This window comes from Hirundo rustica, chromosome 5 (assembly GCF_015227805.2).
Source record: "Hirundo rustica isolate bHirRus1 chromosome 5, bHirRus1.pri.v3, whole genome shotgun sequence".
Lineage (NCBI taxonomy): Eukaryota > Metazoa > Chordata > Aves > Passeriformes > Hirundinidae > Hirundo > Hirundo rustica.
Genome location: NC_053454.1, coordinates 53425378 through 53451218, shown reverse-complemented (window position 1 = coordinate 53451218; position 25841 = coordinate 53425378). Strand labels below are relative to the sequence as shown.

Sequence of the window (25841 nt, the reverse complement as noted above, 5' to 3'; positions counted from 1 at the left end):
TGGAAAACAGATTAAATATGGTAGAGAATGGGCATTGTATCTCCAAGGCAATTCCTATTTAAACCACATCGTCTTCAACAGCTGGTTGGGGCTTTTTTTAGGTTGTCTCTTCAGTACTATTAGTATCACAGTAAGTTCTCCCCTGAAGCTTTTTCTGTCTGGAGGAAGGATAGTAGCAAACAGATTGCCCACTGATCACATTTAAAACAAATCTTTATTTAATGACACTGCTTACTTCACATGAGCATCTAGAGCAAAAATCAAATTAAGTAGTACTAAAATCTTCTTTAATCCATCTTGCCTTGCAGGCTAACTTATTGGTTTCGTTGCTAGTGATCAAGTATATCTACTTTATCACTATGAAAAGAACAATTACGGACAATTGAAAAAGGTTGCAGAGTAAAAATGATCAGAATTTTCTGGGTTTGGATTATTGACTCACACGGGCTCCCTGTGTTACCACAGAACTGGTAGGTGATGCTCCTCAGAGGAAAGATACCTTTGAAAACCTGAAATCTGAAGTAAGAAGGGAAGCTGTCTTAGAGCATTCTGTTCACTGTTAACATTGATTACTCTACTGCAAGGTCCTCCTACTGATTGCAGATAATCTGAAAATGGTCTTAACTGGATAAATACATTAACTATGAGGAACTGTGAACTCTTTATGCACATATAGTCCAGTCTTTGGATTTCTTACAGAACAGCTATGTGAATTGCTTTAGAGGCAACAGGGAGTTCAGATCAGTTTCCTAGACTCTTGCATCACAATGTTTGCATTTCTATTCCCATTCAGCTCCCTCTATGGACTGTTGCTCTCTTTACTGACCATGCTGTAACTACCTGTGTTCATAGCTGCTTTTGCTTATAGGAAAGCCAGAGATTTAGCGAACCATTATCTTAATACTTATCATGCTCGTAAGTGTTGTAATTTAACACTCCAGAGCTTGCATGGTTCTCCCATGATGTTTACTCAAATGAAAGTTAAGCACATGTATTAAAGCCTTCATACAATCAAGATGCAACTCATATCAGAGTTAATTTCCCAGTGGAAGTATTCTGTTTATTAATTTTAAATTAATATGCATTATTATGCAGCGGTTGCCATTTCCAGTTCAGTCCCATTGCAAAGACTTCTGTTTGTGAACTGTTTTGATAGATGTAACTGGGTGCTCGTTGTGGGCTGGGTTCTTGGACGTCCACTGTCATGTAACCATCACCAAGGGACACAAATAGAACTGATCAAAAGAGTTTTAATTGACATAGACATATATATATAGAGATATAGATATAGATATAGATATAGATATATATATAGTGTTGGAGTACTTGGAGGTATGTACACACCTACACACACAGATGTACATATACACATATATTTCAGGAAGATCGATGTATGTCTCTCATCTGGCAGATTTCAGCTCAGCTCCACTAATCTTGACATGACTCCAACCACCAGACAGAAGGGTCTCACAGCTTTATATCACCTCTGTTACAGGCAAACACCTTTACCTCTCCTTCACTTGCTGTCACTGGTGAAGTTACAGAGCCAGGGCAGCTTTCATAAGCAATGGGAATGTTTCATAAATTAATTAATTAACCTATCTGGGATAGAAATTCAGTCCTGAGGGGCACAGAAACTCTGTCTGTTGCACCTGGAACCTTAAGCAAATCTTTACTCTGAAAAGCAGTATCTTGAGTGCCAAAGACGCATCTGGCAGCACGTTTCTAACTAGAGGCAACCAGTAGGTCAGATGAGGCTAACCTAAGGCTGCCTGGCAAAATCAGGTTGATTGTTCTTTAAGATGTTTCACAAATAATTACAGAATATGCTGAGTTGAAAGGGACCTCATTGAGTCCTTCTCTTAGCCCTGCACAGGGATATCCCCAGGAGTCACACCATGTGCTTAAGAACATTGCCTAAAGATTTCTTGAGCTCTGTCAGTCTTTGTGCTGCAACCACCTCCCTGGGGAGCCTGTTCCAGTGCCCAACCACGCTCTGGGTGAAGACCCCTTTCCTAATATCCAGCCTAAACCTCCCTGACACAGCTTCAGGACATTCTCTCAGTCTTATCACTGGTCACCACAGAGAAGAGATCAGTGTTTACCCCCGTGCTTCCCCTCACAGGGAAGTTGTAGACTGCAGTGAGGTCTCCTCTCAGTCTCCTCTTCTCCAGACTGAACAGGCCAAGTTGCATAACACCAATGAATGGATTTTACCTGAGAGGAACAATCACCTTCCTCACATGCGATGCAATGATCAGTCAGCACCTTATACAACTGAAAATGCTAGTCCTGAAAAAGTGGAGCTCACCAAGCCAGAGTCAGGTCTGTCTTGCCCCGAGTTCTGCTTGTTTGAGAAGCCAGCGCCAGATGTCTCCAAGGTCAGTGATAAGACAGCATGTTCTAAAGTAGCCTGATGCAAATATAGGCATCTGAGCCAGTGCAGGCACAGCACATTAATTACCTGCATGGCAGCATTTCTCAAGAGGTGCACCAGGAAGGCAGCAGCTTTAATTAGATACTACAGTTTGTTACCAGAAAACTGTTTGAACAAGTGGAAAACCCAAACAGGAGCATGTTTCATTCTATCAAACTGCCTTCTTTCTGTAATTCCTAAAGGAAAGTAGATATCACATTTTTAAAAAATAAACAAATAAATAAATAAATAAATAAAAGGTGGTTTTCATTCAGATATCAACCCATAGGGAAAGCCTAAAGTCCTCTCTGGTAACACATGATTCTCTTCTCATTTCTCTGATTCCTGCGTTCTGGCTTCCCAGCCAAGTTGTCCCTTGGATATTTTTGCTGGTGCCACTCCGGTCACCAAAAACTTGTAACACCGTTGTCAGTTGCCAGCACTTTCTCTGTGACACCAACTACTGGTCCAATTCAACTCCTATTCATGCTGACATTAAACCAGAGATTGACTCAGGGGAACCAAAAATATCAAAGGAAATATCACTAGAAGCACATCATTATCTGTTCTGGTTTATTTGGCTCCTTTATTTATTACACAGAATCACTCATTGGAATCCCATTTTAGTGCAATCTCCAGCCCACAAGCCTGTACTTTCTTGTTGATGTTTGTATTACCACAAAACATAATAGGAACTTGTCTTGATCTAAAATTCTTAATTTTAAGGAAACACCCTGGGCTATTAACATTTATTTATATGGAACACTAAGCAGGGTGCAGAATAACTGTGGGGAGACATTTGAGATTTCTTCACAAGGGGATTTATACTTGGGCTTGGGCAACATAGACAATAGAAAAAAATATATTTTTCCTCATAATCACCCACAAAATAAATGTGCTTGTAAATTTAATTTGAATTACCATTCCAGTTACAGCCTCAAGCTTAGATCTTGGGGGAAAAAAAAAAAAAAACAAAACCCTACCATAGAAACATTTAATTTCTGTTATGCTCTCCAGTTCGTTTCAATTAGCAATTTGAAGCATTCACATTTGCAGTGATGCCCAAGAGGCAGGAGCAAAAGACTGAAAACTTCACTTCAGTAAAAGACAAGACAGTCAGGTAAGGGATAAAGAGAAGAAAAAGCAGCAAACAGGGTGGCAGTGGTCAAAATTAAAGGCCACAATCAAACCAAAATCAAATTTGTTTAGGTATCTCAATGAGGGGTTTGTCCAGAAAGAAATTGCAGGTTGTCAGTGAGCTAAGCTGAGATTTCTGGAGAATGACTTTTCATGTGTGAAGATTTCCTTTTGTGTTTTGAAATATAGATGTAGATTTTGTGCAGAATCATTGTCTCAGGAATTTATCTTCTTCTCAGGGTACCAATCTACAGAAAATATTCAAACTATTAAAAAAGTCAATCTCCTCCCCCATCAATATATTTTGGCATTCACTTCACTCATAACTTCTGATGAATGCCCCATTGTGCTTGATATTTTACAGCCATGATCAGACAATTTTCTTAGCTCAAAGGGGCTTACTATCTTGCTTTCATGACAAAATACCAACAGGGGAATAAAGCACAGATGAAGAATTTCAGAAGTAGAGAGAATGGAACAGATGAACTACTCACAGTAACCGATAATCACACATCACTGCCTTCTTAGGTACCAACTGCCCTGTGAAATGAGAATTTGACATTTCTGTAGCAGTAAATTCTTTGTACCTGTGGTACATACTCATCAATAATATTTTCTGCTGGTATCCTCATAACCATGTTACCAGGTACTTATGAAGTTTTCTCCAAAAATTAAACCCTTTCAGAACTACTTGAAATGGGCATAAATCAGAATTTTCTCTTGTTATCCATGACCCAAATGCAAATTTCATCATTCTATGACTAGACTAAATGCTCTGGTGAAGGTAAGCATTCCCTATCACCAGCAAACTTGAGTTTCAATTTGAAATATGTCTGATTACATGCATTTGAACTGAACACCTAAATTCCTAGACAAACCTTAATGTTCTTCACTTAAAATCATTGTGCTGAACACCTTAAAGAAATGTTGATTATTTTATATCCATTTAGTGATTTTAAAACATTGTGTTTCAGTCACTGCTACCTCTGTCTGTTGTGAATAATATAGCATTTACTCTGCAGGGGTCATCTCTGCCGCAAAGTACTAACAGCATGAATGAGAAAATGAGACCTTGACACTTCATTAAGCCATCTCAGTCTGAGAACAGACTTTTCAATCTCTTTAACATTTTGCATAAGTCAGCTGTGTTGCTGCCATCCAGTACTTTTCATCACAATCTTACAGTTTTGCAGTTTTAACATACCTAGTGTGTAGTCACCAAAAACCACTCTCTCCTATTTTTTACTCCAGTGATCTCCACTTGACTTTACCTGTCTGATTTGGGCTACCGTTTAGACCAGCTCTGTGGAAGACTGATTCCTCACAGGGACCACAGAACTAACTTTATATATAGCCTGGTATGAGATGCTGAGTCAGCTAAAGCTATGAGGCGGATCTGTCTTGTCCCTGTCTCAAAAGATCAGAACATTCAAACAGCTAAGTATTTGCTTAGATTCTGAGTAGAATCCAAGAAGATAACCCAAATTTTCTAGTGAAGTCAGGTTAGATCAGACCAACTAATTAGCCCAACTGAAAATAAAAATATTTGTACCTGACTTCGTCCCACATTGGCGTGTTCTGGCAGCAGCTTTTGCTTCCAGACCAGCTTATTGTCTTTCTGAGTTGCAGCAAGCAAGCCATGCATGTTCCCCTTCAGTCCTTGGGAAGTCCTTCAGCCCCACATGAGGCCAGGAAGCTGCTCTTTGCTCTTCAGTGCCATTTCATAAGCTCTGTGAGCAGTAGGCTTCTGGCTGCAGGAGGTGCTGTATGACCCTGCCATAGGACCTTCCATCCCTTACCACCACAGAAGAGGCTATAGTCTTTTCCTGCCTTCTAGGAAGCCTTCCCGATCCAGTTTTCTTGGACCATTTCTTATCAACCAGAAAAGCATTCACACACTCTTAGGCCACCCTGAGATCCAAAACATTTGTTCATATAAATGTCATACCCTGTTCAGACAGAGCTTTGTTGCAGAGACACAGCTGTGTCATGCACCCTTGTAAATCTGGACACACTACATAGCTCAGATATTGAACAAAAATTCCATGCTGAAGATAGTGATGGTCTGGGCCTGTAGAAAGCAAATGACATTTTGGTGTGGAGCATTGACTCAAGTGCTAGTTGCACAGTTTGAGACTTTTTAAATCTGCTATTTGATTACAGATTTCAGAAAGAGCCTACATATGACAGAGGGAGAAAACTGTAAGCACCAGAGCTGCTTGAAAAAAGCAATGCATTTAGCATTCATTGTAGAAACAGCAGAATAGAGTTAATCAGCAGAATCCTGTGGCAGTGTTCCTTAGCAATTGTAAGGAGAGAGAAAGGTATTTCTGTGTAAGTCCACAAAGACAGGCATATTCTTTCTAGCTGAGAATATGGTGAGGATCGAATGTGTTTCTCTCAACAACATGTCTGCATAGGCACATGTAGGAAGACCTCAGTCTGCTGGAGGAAAATGAGATCGTTCTGGGAGGCTGTAATAGCATAACTCGGCTCTGCTGAGGAGCTCAGTGTGATGTACAGCTTCCAGCTGAAGCAATGCATGGAAACAAAAGGGCCCTCTCTAGCCAAGGGTATCCTGCCTTCGCAGGCTTAGCTAGCTTGTCTCTGTTGCTGCAGCTTCTATAAAAATCTTAGTGAATCTCATTTATAGAGTAGATCAATACTTCAGCTTGCATGCCTCCAGCATGTTTAGTCTTGCCAGGCTTTGCCTTGTTCCATGGTTTAAGCTTGGTGATCAGCTTATCACTGTGCAGCCACTCACCCACAGTGGGCTGGGGTACAGAATTGCAAGGGTAAAAGTACAAAAATGTGTGGGTTGGGATAAAGACACTTTAATAGGTAAAGGAAAAGCTGAATGAACAAGCAAAACACACTAGGGAATTTATTCACTATCTTCCATCTACAAGCAGGTGTTCAGCCATTTTCCAGGAAAGCAGGGCTCCATCACATGTAATGTGCACTTGGAAGGTTAAATGCCATAATTAGAAATGTACCCCCTTCCTTCTTCTTTCCTGAGATTTTATTTCACAACATGACACCCTGTGGCATGGAATACCCTTTGGGTTAGTTGTGTTCAGCTGTCACAGCGTGTCCTCTCCCAGCTCCTTGTGCAGCCCCAGCCTCTTGGCCGGTGGGGTGTGTGAGAGGCAGAAAAAGCCTTGATGCTGTGTAAGAGCTGCTCAGCAATAACTAGAACATCCCTGTTTCCAGCACAAATCCAGAACATATCCTTATACAAGCTACTATGAAGAAATTTAACTTTATCCCAGACAAACCTGTAGACTTAGTTTCGGTTAAATAGGCTTTTGGTGTGGTTTGCAATCTTCCAGGCCTTCTTCCAAACTTGTGGGCAGCCATTAACATTAGAAGCTCAACTCTACATTTGTTTCTCTTAGATGCTCTGCTAACGTCACTAGCTCTCCTATCCTGTTGTACTTTGCGAATTACAGCTTTGTCTCTCTCTTTTTTTGAGGTGCAAGGCTCACATAGGGAGACATGAAAAGCATGTCGTTACATTGTGGTTGAAGAAGAGTTTCAGTAACTCAAGCAGACTCATCAACTGTTTCCTCCAAAGGATTAACACATCTCTGTATTTGACCTTTTGCCATGCTCTTTCCAGTTTTTAGATACTGAACTCTCTAGGCAGCCAGGATGTGTTGAGCTCAATGAGAAATAGTCTTTGATGAAAATTTCTGATTGTTCCTTCTTCTGTTACCTTAACAACCAGTATATGTACCTCTCAAGTTACATCTTCATCTGAAGTGCCTCCCTCTTCCACATACATTTCCACTCTGAATATTCACTGAAAAATTATGCTGGGAATCAAATACTACACAGAATTTGCATGTGCCTGTTTTTCCACAGTAATTGAATTTGTCAGATAGCAAGCAACTCTCCTGCAAAACTGTGTGGGTTTTTCTTTTTAAATTTACCCTAACCAAAAAAGATAACTTCTTGTTTAAGCTGTTGAACACCAAAGCAGAATTAATAAGAGGTACTCAATTTCCTCCTACTGACACATTCTACATTAACATGGTGGTAGTTTTCAGTGGAGGACTGCAGACTGTAGATTTTTTAGATTTTTTTTAAAAATTCAACTCTTCAAATAAAGAAATAGAGCAATGTATATGCTCAGTTGTAAGCTCTGATTCCAGCTCACGTCTTGCCCAACTTCTTTTCTGCCTCTATTCTTAGCAATTTCTTCAGCTCTACACCTGTAAGAGAGTAGATTGAAAATTTTTGTCTTTTATGTAATTTCTTCTACGTAAATTTGTATAAAGATTACATTTTTAGCAGGAAGCGTGCCTAAAGAGTGTATAATTCAGGTATATACCTGACCCCCTTCTGCTCATTAAGTGGAGCTCTTTAAATGTTTCAGAGCATCTTGCAAGAAAAAAACAGATTACCAGAAAAATGTCATTAACCTCCTCCTTTATCACTGAATACAACAAACCTCTCCTGCTTGTTGCCCGTGCTTCATGCTTTGGTGTAAAGACACCTCACTGGGCTGCTGACTGTGTCACCTTCTTTGAGAAACACCCCTTAATTCCTTTGAGATATTTCCCTGGTGTTTCCCTGTTGGTTCTTTACCTCAGGAATACTTGACTCATCTCTGTAAGACTGGACTGTGCTCCAGTGTGGCTCACACATACCAGAGTCCCTGGCAGAGGGGCCTCGCTGGTACCCTGTCCCTCTAACCTTTGCATATCACCCCAGGAACAGCCCTGACATTGTTGTGTGCAGTGTCTGTCACTCCCTTATCACACATGGTTTAAAGCTCCGCCAATTCCTGAGTAAAGACTGTCCTCTCTTGCTGAGAAAGGTGTCTCCCATCTGCTGCCAGCATGCCTGGTGCTGTGCAGGCCATTCCACTGTCAAAACCCCCAAAACATTCCATGACCAGCCATGGAACCATGTATTAATAGACTCAGCCCATGTGTTTCTTCTAGTGTTGCTGCCTTAAACTGGAAATCTGGAAGAGAATATAACTTGTGCCCCAGACTTCCTTACGAACGCCCCAAGGCCCTGAAGTCCTGTTTTGATGGCACTCATAATACATGTTACCATTTCATTGTCCCCTGAGATGACTATTGGAGTACTCTGCAGGCTGCACCAGGCTAGGAAGTTTCTTGGGGATATCCTTAACCCAGATCCCAGGAAGGCAGCAGACACCCCCGTGGGCTGGGGCTGGTTGGCTTATGGGCTGTCTGCCCTCCTTAGAAAGGAAATCGCCTACAACTTTAAGCACTCTTCCTCTTGGAAGTGGCTGTAATAGAGGGGGTTGATCTTTCTGATTGCAACCTTTCTGATTGGTGTAACTGGGCCTTCATCCTCTTCATCCTCTTCATCCTTTGGCTGGCCTCCCATGTACCTTCATGGCTATTCTGCAGAGGGTGAGTTCAAAATTCCCTTGGAAACGTGCTACTAATATGGAGCAACTTGTACTTCTGAGATTCCCCCTACTTCTTCTCTTTGGGTAAACAGACTGTTCATTGCTCTTTTACCAACATAAAGCCATGATGCAAAATGGCGGGGAAAACACCCATGGAAATATAACCTGGTCGACACAGAAAATAGCGTCCCTAGTCATCTCCCAGCCTCTCCACCGGTTTTCTGGTGGCCCTAAGAAGGAGATCAAGCACTCAGGATGGGGGGAGCCATGGTTCCCTGCCACCCCACACTTGATCTGGACAAGAGTGAGGCTGAATGCTGGTGCACACTAAAGGGAGCATACACAGATTCTATTAAATAGATTTATTTCACGCTTGCCGCTGTGGGTTACTCAACATCATGATGCACCTTCTGTCAGGTGCTCCCATATTCTTCTAAATACCCTACAATGCCTTGCTTAGTGGCTTTAGGAAGGCTTTAGGCTGCTGCTTTAAATATACATATTTTCTTGGACAGCAACCATCACCATCCCAAACTAAAGCTTATCTTTTCCACTGCTCCGACTCAGAAATTTATCAGTTAGGGCTGTTTGAAACTCAGTAAACGTAGCTGGCAGTGGCAAAACAACTGGAAATATGTAGAAATTGAAATGGGGCTCATAGAGAAAATTTTATTTCTGCAGAGGGTAAGCACAGCTTGCACGCAAACATAAGCACACATCTTAGGCTCTAGCCCACCACATCACAGGAAAATGTGTTGCTCAGTTCAAGCAATTTGAAAAGCTGGGAATAAGCCATCAATCATTTCATTTTACTGTGCCTCAAAAATTTGTGAGGCCTGTATTTCACAGAAAACCATACAATGCATTTTATAGAACCATGGAGCTCCACATGAAGCCAGGCACAGCCTGGCCTGCTCCATTCTATTACATTTTCTTTGTCTTTTCACCAGAATTGCATGTCATTGACAGTGAGCCTTTTTACAGAAATTAATCCAATGAAACTCCCCCTCCAGTTATTGGAAACATCCCTGGTCAGTGGCCCAGGTTACAGGCAAGGCTTGTTCTGGACTGAAACACACGCTGAGGGGTTTTGCTTTGCTACCTCCAGTCTGCTACTCACAGTACAGATTCTGTTCTGCAGTTTGATGCATCCATATCAAAGACTACATTGCCTGAATTCTCCACCATTATACTCCAAATTCATGAGCAAAATGGGGAATGTACCTTATGCACAAAACCAACAACTTATTTTTAGTTTAATTAAACTCTAAGCCATGGAACGAAGTAATTGTTTTTGGTGCAGTTGCAAAGATACTTACACAGTTCAAATGAAATACAGTTAAAAATTACATGTACACAAACTTCCTACAACCTATCCCCTTTCGTTATTGTGTTCAACCTTACACTGCCCCTCCGGGTATGAAGGCTGATACCTTCAGGCCATGGACAGCGAGTTACAGCACAGCCAGCATCTCCTCCTTGGGAGGAATACGATCTCGATTCTCCCTTCTCAAACCAGGACCGGTGGTTGAGATCAGTAATACGTTTGGTAAGAGCCTCTATGCTCTGCTCTTTTTTCCTTGGTCTGTGACGCCGAGGAAATGCTACACCTTCATTTGTCAGCTTAGCATATGTTATATACTAATTCTTTGTTCCCTTCTCTTCCTTAGCATATGTTATATACTAATTCTTTGTTCCCTTCTCTTCCCACTAGAAGCAGTTATAGCCACCAGCTGAGGCTGCTTTCCTTTGATAACATATTTGTATCTTCTTTCTAACAACTGACCAGTGCTGAGCCACAGTTTTTGCTGATGTGGTCTTTACCCTGTGCTATAAAGCTCCTGCAAAGAAAGCAAGGTTGAGAAGTAAGAGCTCATGCTTATACATTTGATACAAGGTTTTCCAGCTCTTCCAATTGGAATCATTTGCTGGTGGCCATTACTGCCTGCTCTTGACCCCCCTTGACAATGTCCTAACCTCCAATTTTCCTCTTACTGACACAGCTAAGAAATCCTTCAAACACCTTTCAAATCCAAACTCTCATTGGACACTTACTGTGTCATGGCTGCTGTACATGAGCACACATGCATATATTTAGGTTTAGTACTTGCTCCCAAAGCTCTTTATTTTCTAAATGAAGCCACTTCAGGCTCCAGTCCAACTCTAAACTCCCAGCTGTGGCAACCATTGCATCACATATTACTCAACTCTTCTTCACTTTTTTGTTTCAAGGGAAAATTAGTCACTACAAATAATCTACATTTGCTCAAATAGAAGATTATACACAGAGATTCATGTTGCTTTCCCTTTGTTTTTCTCCCAGGGCATGTCAAGACTGCTAACTAATTTTCTAGGAATAGAATAAATCATGTGAGCCAAAGAAAACTCTCTCAATTTTTTTTTTTTTTTCTGTATGATGGAAAAAGCCTCTTTGTAAATAGCAGAGGGCTCACTCCTAGAGCTTGGATGGGCATCCTTCTGTTGCATGATCAGAGTATTTTGAGAAGTTTTCGACGTAGATTTGTTTTACATATTATCAAGTTTTCCAGGAAAATAAAATATAGCTTCATATAGTAGCAATCCACACAGTAGCTGAATGTGAGGTTTTAAGTCTGGGTGAAAAGGATAATTTTGAAATTCTTGTGTTAAAGGCTACATTGAAGACTAACTTTGAGCTGGTTTGGAATCTCTCTGAAGAAATCCTTGGCTTGTCCCATGATTATACACCATTTTCTTACCGGAAAATTAAAACACATCATCACCAGTCAATCTGGAGATAATCTGCCCTACCTTCAAACAAGGTCTTAAGGAACATAAATCCCCAAGTATCTGTTTAAGTAGGGTAAAAGGGAAAACAACATGATCAAGCAATTCTGTAAGAGAAACTGAGCAGGTTCAATCAAGGTCAGTGTTGGAAACTGACTTCAGCCACTAATTGCAAATCAAGTTATCCTCTTGTATAGATATTCCACATCCTTAGCTCTTCTACCAAATCTATTCATATAAATACCTACTTGCAAGACAAAACTGCCTGCCACCAGGCTGCTCCAGTCTTTGGAGAGATATTTTTTCATCCTCCTGAACTGGTTACGTTCTGTGACTTATCGCATAGTCATATCTGAATGAAATAAGACACTACCATATCCTGACACAGTACACTTCAAACCACTGGGATGCTAGCTGGGAAACACCCAGAAAATCAGTTTTCTTACCCTACTGAACTAGAATACCACAGTCACTACAAAAACGAGAGACTGACATATTTATTCTTATGCATTTCATATGCTCACCCTATGAACAGCAACAAGCTCTTGTCATGTATCCAACCAAACCTGGACAAATTTCAAGCACAGCAGCAAAAATTAGGAGATAGAACTATGCATAAACTTAAATTTATGTATTCTGAAATGTCAAAAGCTCTATTATCACCTTCCCATTTAGGTTTCTATCCCACTAAGCCATTCCAAATGTCCCAGGCAGAGTTTGGCAACGGCCCATAGCTCATGAGTAATGGAAGAACATCATGAATATCTGTGTACTACCAGTTGCAATGCTGGGCCTCACTGCAGGAAAAATGGGAAAAAGAATTCTGTGTATAAAATGGCAGAAATTAAATTGGCTCAGAGATGTCTCGGAAGAGCAAAATGCAGAAAAACAAAACATCATGAGCAGAACTCCTGCAGTCTTAGGAGATCACACGCAGTTTTATCATCTTGATTGGCTCCATAAAGCCTTGTTATTTGCATAACTTACACAACTTTCATTCTCCTTAGTAAGAAGTAAACGGGTTCTCACTGTCCTTTAAAGGATCTGTGACTCTCACTCCAGACTGAGCTGCTTTCAGGGTGTGGAAGAGGGAGGGGAGAAGACATATGTTTTCCCATGAAATGCATACCTACAAGAAAAGTGGTAAAAGGGCTGATTGTAGAGAGCTAACTCCGTATATTTGCCATGGAAACAGCAGTTTTAAGAAACACAGTGATGGGAGGAATATCAGCTATCACTTCAGTCTAATTTCTGCAGAATGCAGTCACAGCAAACTGGCTAAAAGTAGGCTGCTCCTAATGTAGCTTGACAGACCCTCCAGTTTTATTAGCTGGGTGATTATGGGTCATTTCTGGCTGCTACTTTTGAAATGTCTTAGGTATCATTTACCGCATTCAGTAAATATGAGGAATGAAGTGGAAAAGGTGAAAAAGACTCTCACCTCACTCTGGACACTCACCTCATTTTTTGTGAGGACAGCAGCAGCCTTCATGCGTATTTTGTTCACACATTTGCCTGTTTCTTTACTTCTTAGCAGAAGCACACAGTATAAGGAAGGAAAGGGACTTCTTTGGATACCTCCTGAAGACAAAGCAGTGCAGGTCTAATTTTGGTATTCTACATTTGGAAACTTTTTGTTCCACGCATACCAGGAAAAACTTAATTAAAAACACTTCCAAGGTCTAAGAAAGCTTAATTAAAGTAACAAACGCAGATTTCAGCACACAATTCCCTTTACAGAGCTGTCACTACTTCTGTAGTCATCATCTCTCTGGTTTTTTTCATCTTACCAGTTTCCTTTCCTTTTGATGCCCTGATCCTCTTCAGTCACCTCTCTTTCCCTTCTTCATTACGTTCTTTTTGTTACCAAACGTGTAGTGGAAGCATCCCAGTTTCCCTTCTCATCCCTACTTTGATGTGAACAAAATGAAGCAACTACTTTTGCCAAAGGAGAGAGATAAAAATGCTCAATGTAGTCTCTTAGCCCTGGACTCTACAAAATAAGTACGGTACACGCTCCAGAAGGATGCACAGCACCTGCCCTTAAAGAATGCCAAGGGGTTTGGCTGCTCCCAGAGTTCAGGGAAATGCTGCTCTACCAGGAGTGTTCCAGCACTGCTATTCAGGAGGGTTGATCACCTTGTCGAGTTGCCTTCAGCTGCAGGAGAGCAGCCCTGCACAGACATGGATGTGCACTTCCAGCAGAGGAAATTTTTGTTTCTCTGATCTTTTGTCACAGTCCTGGCTTCCTTCTAGTTTCCACAGAATGTTGTTGATGGATACACTGGGGAATGAGCTGACATGGGAGCTTGTCAGCAGCACAGGTTTGCTTTTTCACAGGGTGTTGCTAACAAAGCTTTGTCAGTGGCAGACATGGGTGGGAAATCCACACTATCAGACAGACGGAAGTTGCATCCAGGAAGTTTCTGTCCTTTGGGCGTCATTACTTAGTCCCCAGCTTGCCATATTTTATTGAAGAGAAAGCCAAACTTTCCTTAGTGTTGGATTTAAAACTTCTATAGGTACTGCTGTTTTCCTTGGTCTCTTGCTGATTTCCTGGCTCGTGGGAATGTTTTGGTCTCCAAAATAGTGTGAACATTACCTCAGCTAAACTGTTTTTCAGTTCTATCACCTTGAGGCTGGTAAAAGAGGCTGCGATGGTCATCAAATACCGGGGCTTCATCACAACCGGGAGGCAATGCTGTGAAAAAAAGGCCAAAGTGAGATCTCTGCACCAATAAGTTATTTCTTTTGTTTTAGGAAAAACCTAGTGTTCTTTGGTTTATTTGCCTATCAAAGTCATATCTAAAAAGGAAATGCTTGGAACAGCTTACAGAGGGTTTTTTTTTTTTTTTTTAAAGTAACCAGATGATTGCTGGTTGCCATTTATCTGATGTCAGCTTTGCCCTAAGGATAGGCTGAAGTTAGAGCAAAGCAGACAACAATCTCCTTCATCAGCTGCTCTGCTCCCAAGTAAAAGAATACATAAATGTCTCTGAAGGCTAAAAACATGCCCACAGGCAAAGCAAAATAATATATTGGAACACACTTTAAAAACACAGCTATTACATGATACTCCAGCAAAGGTATATTCAGATACTGTAGGGTATTTTGTTTGCTTAGTTTGATCAAGTGATGCTGAAGATGGAATAGAACTCTGCCTCAGCTGGATCCTGACCGCAGCTGAACCTTTGGAAATGTGAGGAGCTCATGCTGTAACCATGCAAACTTCATGTCCTGACTTTTAACTGGAAAATCCTTCTGCTGCTGTGTCCTTTTTAAATAAAGTAGTGGTTTCTCCTGTTACTACTGTTCTAAGCAAACTAGGATTTGATGGAATTATTTTATGATAGAATTAAGGCAAACCTAAAGAAATCTTACTGATTCATGGAATCATATTTTAGATGTAAAATTTGAACTTCCTGGGTAGACATAGAGAAATACTTTTTTCTAAGTAGGCAGTGGCTGTGATTTGTATAATGTGGCCACCTTTATCATGATAGCATATTTTGTAATATATGCTTTTAATTCATGCTAACCAGCCATACGCATTGGATATGAGCTCTTAAATAAAAAACAAAACTAAAACCAAACCAAGCAATAAGTCTTGGTATTGCTCAGGAGCCTTCAGTATGCTTTTGGACCTTACAGAGGAAACATTTTGATAAGAAAAAGGTACTTTCTCTTTTGACATAGAGATATATAGAGCTCTTCATAACCTGACAAGAATTTTCTGAATTATTGCACAGTGACAGCAGAAGTGACTTCTTCTTCCCTATCCTGAAGTACCTATTTTGCTGTCTTAAGTGCTACCCTGTGCATCAGTATATGAGGGAGGAAAGCAAAGTGGCTTTTTCACTGGACCATTCAGCTGGTACCAAGAGGCACTGCAGGAAATGTGAGAATTTATGTCAAATACAAGTGTGTTTGGTCTGGAGCAAGGGAAAGCAAAATTCTCCCAGCAGTAAGCACACTAGCAGAATAAAGAGCTATTCAATAATATCTTTCTCGCTGTGCTGTTTTTGGCTGGGGTAGAGTTAAAATTCTTCCCAGTGGCTGGTGTGTGGCTGTGTTTTGGATTTGTGCTGAACACAGGGCTGATAATATAGAGATGTTTGTATTATTGCAGAGCTGGGCTTGCACAGAGCTAGGGCCTTTTCTGCTTTTTGTGCTGTCACACTGGCAGGGAATTTTGGGGTCTGTGGGAGGTTGGGAGGAGCCACAGCTGGGACAGTTGACCCCAAAATGACCAAAGGGCTATTCCACACCATATGGCATTATGCTCAGTGTATTAAGGGTGAGGAAGAAGGAAGGGGGCGGGGCTGGGAGGGAACGTTTGGAGTGATGGCATCTGTCTTCCTGAATAACCATTACCTGTGATGGGGTCCTGCTCTCCCCATCACTGAGATGGCTGAACACCTGCCTGCCCATGGGAAGCACTGAATGAATTCCTCGTTCTGCTTTGCTTGCCTGTGTGGCTTTTGCATTTCCTAGTGAGCTGTCTGTATCTCAATGCATGAGTTTTCTACCTTTTGCCTTTCTGATTTTCTGCCTGATGCTCCTGGTGAGGGACTGGGTGAGTGGCTGCCTGGGGCTTGTTTGCTGGCTGAGGTTAAACCACAACACTCACATAGAAACTCTCATTTTTTACCACATCACTTGTGACCCCAGGCACTAAGCGGGCAGAGAACCCACTGAAAGAGCAGTGTTTTATAGCTGTTGTAGCTGCCAGCTTAGCTAGAGGAGATGATCTGGCTGTGAATAGTTCTGGGGTGACTAATCCCTATGGATTCAGACTACGCTGCCTGAGACTGGGAGTAGGTTTTCTACTGGTAAAGTGAAGAGTGAGGATGATGGACTGTGTCTGTATAGCCACAGTGATCTTACTGAAGCTGTTAAATAATCTGGAGGATCAACAGTAGCCCTGCCAAGGTGGCTATGCACTCTGGTAACTTAGGGGAGAGCAAACCTGATGCCCTCCTTACAGTGCTTGGGGAGAGCTGAAAGCTCCAGAAGATGGCTCAGGTTATGCACGAGATGTTCAGGGATTTTTCTGAAGTCACAGTGTTGAGCGTGTGCTGTTAGGAGGTGTAAAATATGAAAGTGTTTCTAAAATCACGGTCTCTGGTCAGCTAACTCAAGCATCGGTAAAGTACTCGCCTTGTCTGAAGAACCACAGCTGCGACCCTGAAAATAAATGGTGTTCTGCAGTACAGAACAGGGATAACTTCTGTGAGCAGAAGGGTACTGCTCTTTTATATAATGTAGCCTGGTGACTTAAATGCCCCCCAGGAGTGCATTTGTATCTTCACAATCCATTTCCACTTTCCAGAAAACTGCCTCTTTTACCACCCTGTGCTCTCATGGGAGATTAGAGATACTCCATGCCTCCTGCTGAATGTGCCAGTACCTATAGAATTTAAACTCATTGAGCAAAAGAATATGTGTTCAGCAGAAAATATGAGTGTAGACCTTGATATGGACACTTAATATGGATTGGAAACTTAAGATCGTGCTCCTGCTCCAAGCTCAACTTTAAAAATTTCTGAGAAAAGCCCATGAGCCTGGCCCAGCATGAAGGGATTTCAGTAATATGAATACACAACTAATACAAAAAATGTGGCACCTATGGGTTTATGCTTACGGGAGTGGGCAGCATGTTGAGTGGGAGTTTTCAGGATAATTTTGAATCTAGTTCTGAGTTTCACCAAATCCATCCAAGTGCTGATCTTTTCCTGGGTTCAGTTTGCACCAAGACAAGCAGCACTTGGATGCTGAAATAAGGCTCATAATGAGCTTGGGATTCAGATCCAGCATACGACAATCTGAAAATGGTTATCATGAGTTTCATACAGTGCCAAGACTCTTTTGCTAAATAAAAAACAGCCTTCAAACAATTTTATCTTTTAATCTAAAGCCCAGGCATGTGCTAATGAAGTAGTATTAACAATAGATTTTCATTTTAGAATATTCAGACAGGGAAATAAACAGTGCTGTAGTGAAATCTACCAACCACCAAAAGCCAGTCTCTTCTGCATTATTTTTCTCTGCACCAGTGGAAAACTGCAGTCGCTTCTCTGAATTTAGAGGCAGAATTAACACTTGCAATGGAGTGACACAAAGCAGAATCCATTATTTTTTTTGCTACTAGGCACTCTTATTGCACAGATAAACAAAGTATATAGCTGCTGTATTTTTCTTTTTAAGTCAGCTTGCATTTGAGCTGCAAATACAGTCAACGCTAATTTACCCTTCATTTTCTTGGGATTTCTAAAAAACATGGGATGCCAAATGCTAATGCAGGTAATGGTACTAATTCAAAATATCAAATCTAAAGCTCAAAAATGTAAGTGCTCACATGAAATTGCTTGTGTTAGTCTTTAAATTAAATTGCTCATTAGATTGTCTCTTGTGTCCTGCATTCAAAGGTCATGTACAGATTTCACTATGAATAAGAAAAAAGAGGGGGGAAATAGTCTCCAAAAGAAAGCACAACTGCATATCTTTTCTAGTGTGCTGTATCATACATAAAACTGCATCTGGTTACTTACATAGTAAAAGCCCGTGCTTTCCAAGACAATAAAACAGAAAAATAAATCATAAGAGAGGGAAAACCCGACCCTTTAGCACACCTAAACTTTTTCATCTGGAAACTGAAAGCAAGGCACTGTTATCTGAATCTTCTAAACAGGAACAATCATCACAGAGACTTATTTGACTGCAACAAGAGCTGGTAGTTAACCCCCTATGTTTGGTGTTTTGGTCTTGGGTTTATTGGTTTGGTTTTGGGGGTTTTTTTAAAGTATTTTCTGAAAAAAGATGTGATTAATTTACTAACTTTTCCACTGTCTCCCTGTTTGTCATCAGATTTCCATGGAATGGAGATTTTGCCTCTGTTTTTGAGAAAATGTGATCCTCGAATAATATAAAGTACACCCAGGAGATGCTGTTCTGTTTGCAGGTGTGTGAGCTTGCTTTCAGGGATGTCTTGTCCATTGTCCTTAGTACAGCTCTTGTGTCAGTGGCCAGAGGCTTTTTGAGCTGGTGTGCAATTGTCTCTCAGATCTATATGGTTCCTGGCAGATCTATTCTGTTGCTGCTTTGTACCCACTTTAAAATGTCATGTTGTATTTCTCTATGCAATTTCTTCAGCAATTATCTTTTCCCTTTCTTTTCCTTCAAGCAGCCTTGCTCTCAGAGAGCTGGAGAATGGCAGTAGAGGAGGAAATCTTTCATCTCCTCTTTCCTGGCTGCAGTGTTCCACCTTGCAGCTACTGAGCATTATTTCATAAAGTGACATGGACTGGAAAGGACATCCAAAGGTCAGCAGCTGGGTCCATAACCAAACTCTAAGAAGGGCTGAGATCATATTGCTCAGGGTCTTGTCTTAGAGTTTTGAGTCAAGTTTTGAATATCTCCGGGCATTGAGATCAGTAGTGGATATAGTGTGAACCTCTTCCTTATCTCTGCACTGTTTGCAGTGTGCTTAAATGTTCAGATAAAAAAGAGAAGACACAGCAAATGTTCAGCTTTGTGTAGCACACCAGTTTTACCAATAACAAGGTCGTAAGTTTGAACCATCCAAAGGGCACATGTGACAAGTCACTTGTCCGTACATGTACATGTGAAAGGAAAATTAGCTAATAATTTCAGGTTTTATCCCTCAGGATTACTTCACAGTACATATTTTTCCACATTTCTATTGCGCCATTTATCTTTATCCTGTGCCTTCTGCAGACTTCTTTTTTTCCTCCCACATAGGCTGCCAGGGTCCTGCTCTCCAAGGGGTCACAGGTTGCAGAGGGATCCACAGTAACAGGAAACCAGGCTTCCTCAGTCAATTTTGAAACACCAAAACCTGTTTCCTTTCTACAGAAATAAAGCCTGTCAGGGCATCCTCTGGGTAGGCTCACTATCAGAGCAGCAGCCCAGGAGGAGGGAGAAACTACAGGATTTCTTGTTTAGGAAATAAATGTGAGATAACATACAGCATTTAAAAACCATCAGAATGAAAGAGATAATTTTCTTGCTGCTCCTATTGCACTTCCACAGGGGCAGCACTGGATTTGATGCTCTAGGAAAACTCTGGACCACAGGACAAGGCAATGAAACCCAGACAAGTCACTCAGACTCAGCTCCATCTTTGACGACAATTAAGGGGTCACCCCATTCTGAAATCCAGGCTACCAAAGCAAGTGTCTCACAGGGACCTCCTTTTGCATCTGCAGCTGAGACAATGGAAATAACAGCAGTGAAGAAAACTTCCAGTCCTACAACATCTCCCCCTGCAAGTCAGTCAAACGGACACAGTGATGGTGACTCTGGCAGAGACAAGACTGGAAGCTCATCTCGCAGCAAAGGGACAACTTTACAAAGCACTGCTAGAGAGATCCCTCTCCAGAATGGGGTCACTGCAAGCCTGGATACAGCTACAGGGAACAGATCTGTCAAGCAGTCCTCTCGCAGCACTGGTATCACCAGGAGCCAGCAGGATGCCAACTCCAAAGCATCCGGCTTTGAAACTACCAGGGGAAAGTAAGCTACATGTTTTTTCTTGTCTCCTATGTACTGCTTATTTTCCTGTTTCCAGTGACATTATTGGCAAAAGTCCTAGCAATTTCAGTAACATTATTTTTGACCTTAAAAAAGACCATCTAAAACAAGCAAGGAACCAAACTGGCAGCATTTACTCAGGCAAAACCCTAGTAACATTTCTAACAGAGTAAATGCTGCAATGTTTTATTCCTTAGGGTGATTATCTCAAAGTCAGGGAAGTCATTATCATATATGGGTAGGAAAGGGCTACAATAGATGGCCCTCTGTTTTATGCACACTAAACTACTGTTGATTTTTTTCTTCTTTCTTTTCTTGTGGATAAAAGAAATTGCAAATGCACTATTTCATTTTGAATCTATTAAAAAATATTGAGTTTGTAAACTCCTCCACTAAAATGAAAATACAAACAACTAAATGTACAAAATGCATCAATGTCTGACAATTTGAAACATCCTGTTCTGTGATAAAAACTAATGAAAAGTGATGTTGTAGGTGAATGTGCATCCAGAGCTCTGTAACTTAACACACAATAGCTGTGCATAATAGAGTATATCAAACTGTACTGTCTAGTTTTATAGTTCTGGAACATTCTTTTCTTTGTTCCCCAATGTCTTCAGTTCTCAATGAGGATATTAACATTGACTTTGCAGATATTGCAAGTTTCCCTTAACTGCTGATATATAATCAGATACTAGTAGAAAATGGAAGACACAAAGTATAAGTTGTTTTCCATATTTATGGAGCGTGAACTTTCAGAATATAGATTTCTTCTTTTGATAGTGCTTTCCAATATGGCAGAATCCAAATTCATGGAAAGGAGACTAAATCATCACTCCTACAATTATGTTGTTTTGCATGGTTGGGAGTTAATGTTTCTTCATGTGAAAGAAAATATCTCCATTGACCTGAGCATGTTTAGGATTATGCATAAGGGAAATAACGCATAAGGACCCAAAGCAAAGGATTCCTTTGCCTCTGCTTGGAAGAGAGAGCCCAGTAAAGGAGCTGTGTTTCCCAGAGAGCTTTCCTAGCATTCTCCTTAAGTTCTGAAAGTCATCTGTTATACCACATGAATGCTGATAGTTACATCTCCATTGAAATAAATCCTAATACATGCTAACCTTGGTCTTTAGCTTTCGCAGTTTCTTCAAGAACAGTATTCCAATTAAATTAATCTTCAGCAAAACTCTGTGATTCAGCAGGTATTCTTTCTACCTTTTACATGAGATATAAATACAAGTAGCAAAAAATTAGTCTCTAGGGAAGATGGTCACATATTTTATTTATCATGATGACACATGGTTGCAACTACAGAGAGGCAAAAGAAGCAATTCTTGTATTTGCCAGCACCTAATTTCATGAATGGTCAAGGAGCAACCTGCTGTGCAACATGCATATTGGAGTCCACTGAGCCAGTTAGCAATAAAGCCAGGATTGCATATCAAATTTCCAGGAATTTGTAGCAGCATGAAACCTCAGTATAAAATTGAATGCTGAATCCCCACCCTTGCTCAAACTGCTAAGCTACATAGACACTCTCTCCTTGGCAAATATCTACAGTTTTAGGTGTGGCTCAGTCCTTTTCACAGAAAGATCCTTGTGCTGCAAGGCTTGTCTTCTCGCTGTATAGGAGTGTTTTTACAATCAGATGTGGTGTTTTGAACTTTCCTTCCACTTTTACCATGACCTGAACTGTGACTTAAATCACTTCACTGTTCCATCTTCCTTTCCTTATGGATTAGACCTGGATGAATAATAAACTTGCTTGTGACTAATTTTTCTTTTTCAGCAAAGACATGAGAAAATGTCTAGGGTGCTCACTGTTACCAATCACTGCTGTGAAACACCTGAAAAACTACTGCTGAGAAAATCGGCATAATAAAGCAAAAATTTTTATTAAGTGTAGGTGCCACCAACTACACCCTATATAATTTGCACCATATATTTTCTTAAAAAAAAAAAAAAATCACTAATAAAGTGAAAAAGCTATTGTATGAATTCCAATAAAGACACTGCTTTTTTGAAGGTTTTACTCATTTGAAGCCTGAGCACAGCATGACTCAGTAGCAGATTCCACAGCTGTAAAGTCTACTGTCTCTGAAGAAATTTGGAAGAACAAATTTCTTTTTGAATTTACTTTAAATTCAAGCACCTCTTTGGTTGTAGTCTATACTCCAACCTGAATTCTTGAGTGACCTGGCAGGAACTGCATGATTCTGTAATCCTTTATGGCAACCCATTGTGCTCACATATGTGCAGAGATACTGATGTTTGGAGGCTCCATACAGAAGGAACAATAGAGAGAGGTCTGTGAGAGACAAGAGGAAGGAAAACAAACTAGAACGAGCATTTATTTTTAAACATATTTATAATTTAAAAAATAGCAACAAATACACTTTGTCAGAGAGTCTGCAAGGCTGTCAGATTATCCACAAGATGCAATATGTGTTCATTGTACAAACGTAATTACCCAAATACCCCTTTCTGAAGGAGGTCATGTGCCTTAATGGCTTAATTACAAAGATCATTCCCTTGCTATCGCTACTCTAGGTTATGTGAGGACAATATTATGCACCCATACCTTATCACACGTACTCTAGAACTAGGCTGGGCTTAGAACCTCTCTCTGTCACATCCTGATGTGGTATTACAAGGGCTAAATGTCGGGCACATCCTTTTCTCCAGCAACACGAATCTCTTCCTTATTCCACACTGACACACAAATGCAATTAAATCCTGTTTCTTCACATTGGAACAATTTTATAATTAACCTTAGAATAGGTACAGGAGAACACAATTTGCTGCTGTCTGCTCTCAAATAATTTCAGAAGAGTGTTTTCTGTAGTGAGGTGTCCCCCCCTCAGGCAGAGTCTGCGCCCAAGCTTTCAGGAGGACAAGAAAATTTCATAGGAAGCACATCTGGAATGGCCTGAGCTGAAGGAAAAATAATTTCTTCACTCTTAGTAATTAATTTGACGTATGTTCTGAAATGTGAAACTTAATATCTCTACAAATATGTTTTTTATTTTTTTTTTTCAATTTCTACCTATCTTCAAAGTTTTATGCAATCCACATCAATGAATAAAGAAACAACGGAAACCTAGTGTGAGAGAATTTGTCCAAAGTTCAGTGACGTAAATCTAAGTATCAATTTGGTGTGAAAAAAGAAAATTTATGGTACATTCTTTTCAATTGAGCTCATTTGAGCTATGTGTTTTTCAGCCTGTGGAGAGAGACCATTGCAGTATTTCACTGTGTAAAGCAGCTTAAAAAACAGTGGTGTAATAGAGTAAGTCTCAGGTGGAGTCCTGAGACCAGCACACTCGTCTTTTCATTCTGTATCTGACTTTATTAATTACTATCCAAGGCAGCTCCTGAATACATGAGACTTTCATTCAGGCTGTAAATTAAGCACAGTATCCCCACATTACTGAGTGGCTCTACATTACTATTTTCTCTTATTATGTGTATATTACACCTTTTCCAGTTATCTTGAAGCCACGGTGGGTCTTAATAGATTTCCTCTACCATTACCTTGGATAATGGTGAGGTGATAGTATTTTATTACTAAACACAGAAGGGTTTAATAGAGTCAGCACCAGGAACAGATTTGCTTAGCTGTCACATGTGATAGGAGTGCTGAAATATTTCATTCTCACAACCAGACGTCTGCATTTCTCCCTGAAAATTGCTTTTGCCTGTATCAGCTTGGTAGAAATCTAGTGTAATGATAAATTAAAATGAATGGTCAAGATCAGCAGACAGCTCAGATACATGAGACACATAGAAATCTGATTTAACTGCCTGGTTAATGCAAAGTTCAGAGTCTCTTTTCATCATGTCACTTTTTAATGGAGCAGACAGAACAATTCTTGAATCGATTTCCTAAGGTTTTGCATCACTGTGCATTTGCAAAAAATACAGTCACGCATGGCTTAGGTTTCTGCCTCACTAGGTACATTCTCTATGATCTGGAAGCAAGAAGCTCTTACACAGGCCTGAGGTTGCCTTGGTGGCTGTGTATTTGGCAATCTCTGTCCCCAGAATGTTGTACTACAGCTAAGCAGAAGTCACTCTTCTGCTTGTTGCAGTGTCACTCTCATCCAGCAGCACCACAAATGTATTTCTGATGCTTGGCTGTAAGCCCACAATCCAACTTTCCTACACATGCTAAGCTCAGCGTTACTCCCATAGCAGTCCCAAAGCAATGATGGCTGGTAGAGTCATGACAGGTTTTTTTCATCAGGACAAGAAATATAGCATAGGAAAAAAAAAAAAATCACTTCTTCACCGAATTGTTCTTGAGACACTCACAAAGTAGTTAGCCTTCCCAGAGTCTCACTGTTTAGTTTTTCTGTGACCAGATAAGACACCACCCTGCAGGTGATTTCTGATTTTTTTTCACGATGGTAAGAAAGGATTTTCAGGATTTTTTCTGTTTGTCTCATTACACTAACTATTGCATTAATGCTCTTGCTTATCTTGCTCTTGTTCTTTGTTTCATCTGCCATGGGAACAGCAAGGATTAGGAAGAGACTGTTTTCCATCCCTGCAATGTCCCTTCATCCCTCTGGATAGATTAGGATTACTGTACCAAACTGGATACAGTGTTAGGATCTACCTCCTAGACAACTACACATAGTGAAGCTCTTTGTGGCACTTCAGTTAGGGTAGCACAGAAACATCTGCTCAGGTATGCACAGAAAATAGGCATTCCTACAATCTGAATATAATTAATGTTTTAGAGAACCAACCCTAATTCTAGAACAGACTCAGCAAGGAGAGGACAGCAGCAAGGTTCCCCATATGTTTTCCAAAGGCATTACCTGTGTAGCCAGATCGAGAATGCAAGTGTTTCAAATGTCAATTTTTCTGCCAAATCTGATACAGAGCATCTATTCTGTGTCACATTCCTGGTAAGCAACACCATTGGTCATGAAGAAAAGCCCGTGAAAAATCACTTTGAATTTCATGGACTCTGTCTCAGAACCTTTCTGTTCAAGAGCCCCATAAGACCAGACAGTGACACCATAAAGATATGTATCCGTATGATTAAGTGGCAAATCAGATACAAAGAAACTGGCAAGGCTTTTAATCATTCAATGAAGGGAAACAAGGAAAGAGAAGCTGCCCAAGACAACACTATAAACAAGGACAAATTCACCCCTGAAACTGTAATGGATCTTATTTTTTATATTTTCATTTTGTCACTTTCAAAGGCTTTTGTTGTTGTTGTTGGTATTTCTCAAAGTGGAGAAGCCAGCACTGACATACTGCAATCTCCTTTTCTGTAGATCACAAAGGCACTAAAAAAGCAGTGAAAACCAATACCACTGAAGGTTGCCTGAAAAGCACTGACAGTAAACTAGACCAGAACTACCTTAATGAATTTTGTACTCTGTGTCAATTAGAAGATGGAAAATAAATTTATAACCCAGAAATAAAAAGGCAGAATTCAGACCTTTTAAAAGAGCAGTTTGTCTGCATTTCCAGATGTGCTTTACTGGATAATTCTCAAAGATTTGAGATGAATGGATATCTTCCCCAAAGACTAAATTCCATTTGGAAAAG

At 40.5% G+C, this 25841-nt stretch overlaps 1 protein-coding gene across 1 annotated transcript in view; it reads left to right on the top strand.

Moving 5' to 3' along the window:
- Window positions 1-19615: 19615 nt before the first annotated feature.
- MMRN1 (multimerin 1) overlaps window positions 19616-25841 on the top strand; it is a 39468-nt gene continuing 33242 nt past the window's right edge. Inside the window, exon 1 of the mRNA XM_040065303.1 lies at window positions 19616-20249. Coding sequence (XP_039921237.1) covers window positions 19723-20249 — 527 coding nt within the window. The 5' untranslated portion in view covers window positions 19616-19722. The remainder of the gene's footprint in view (window positions 20250-25841) is intronic.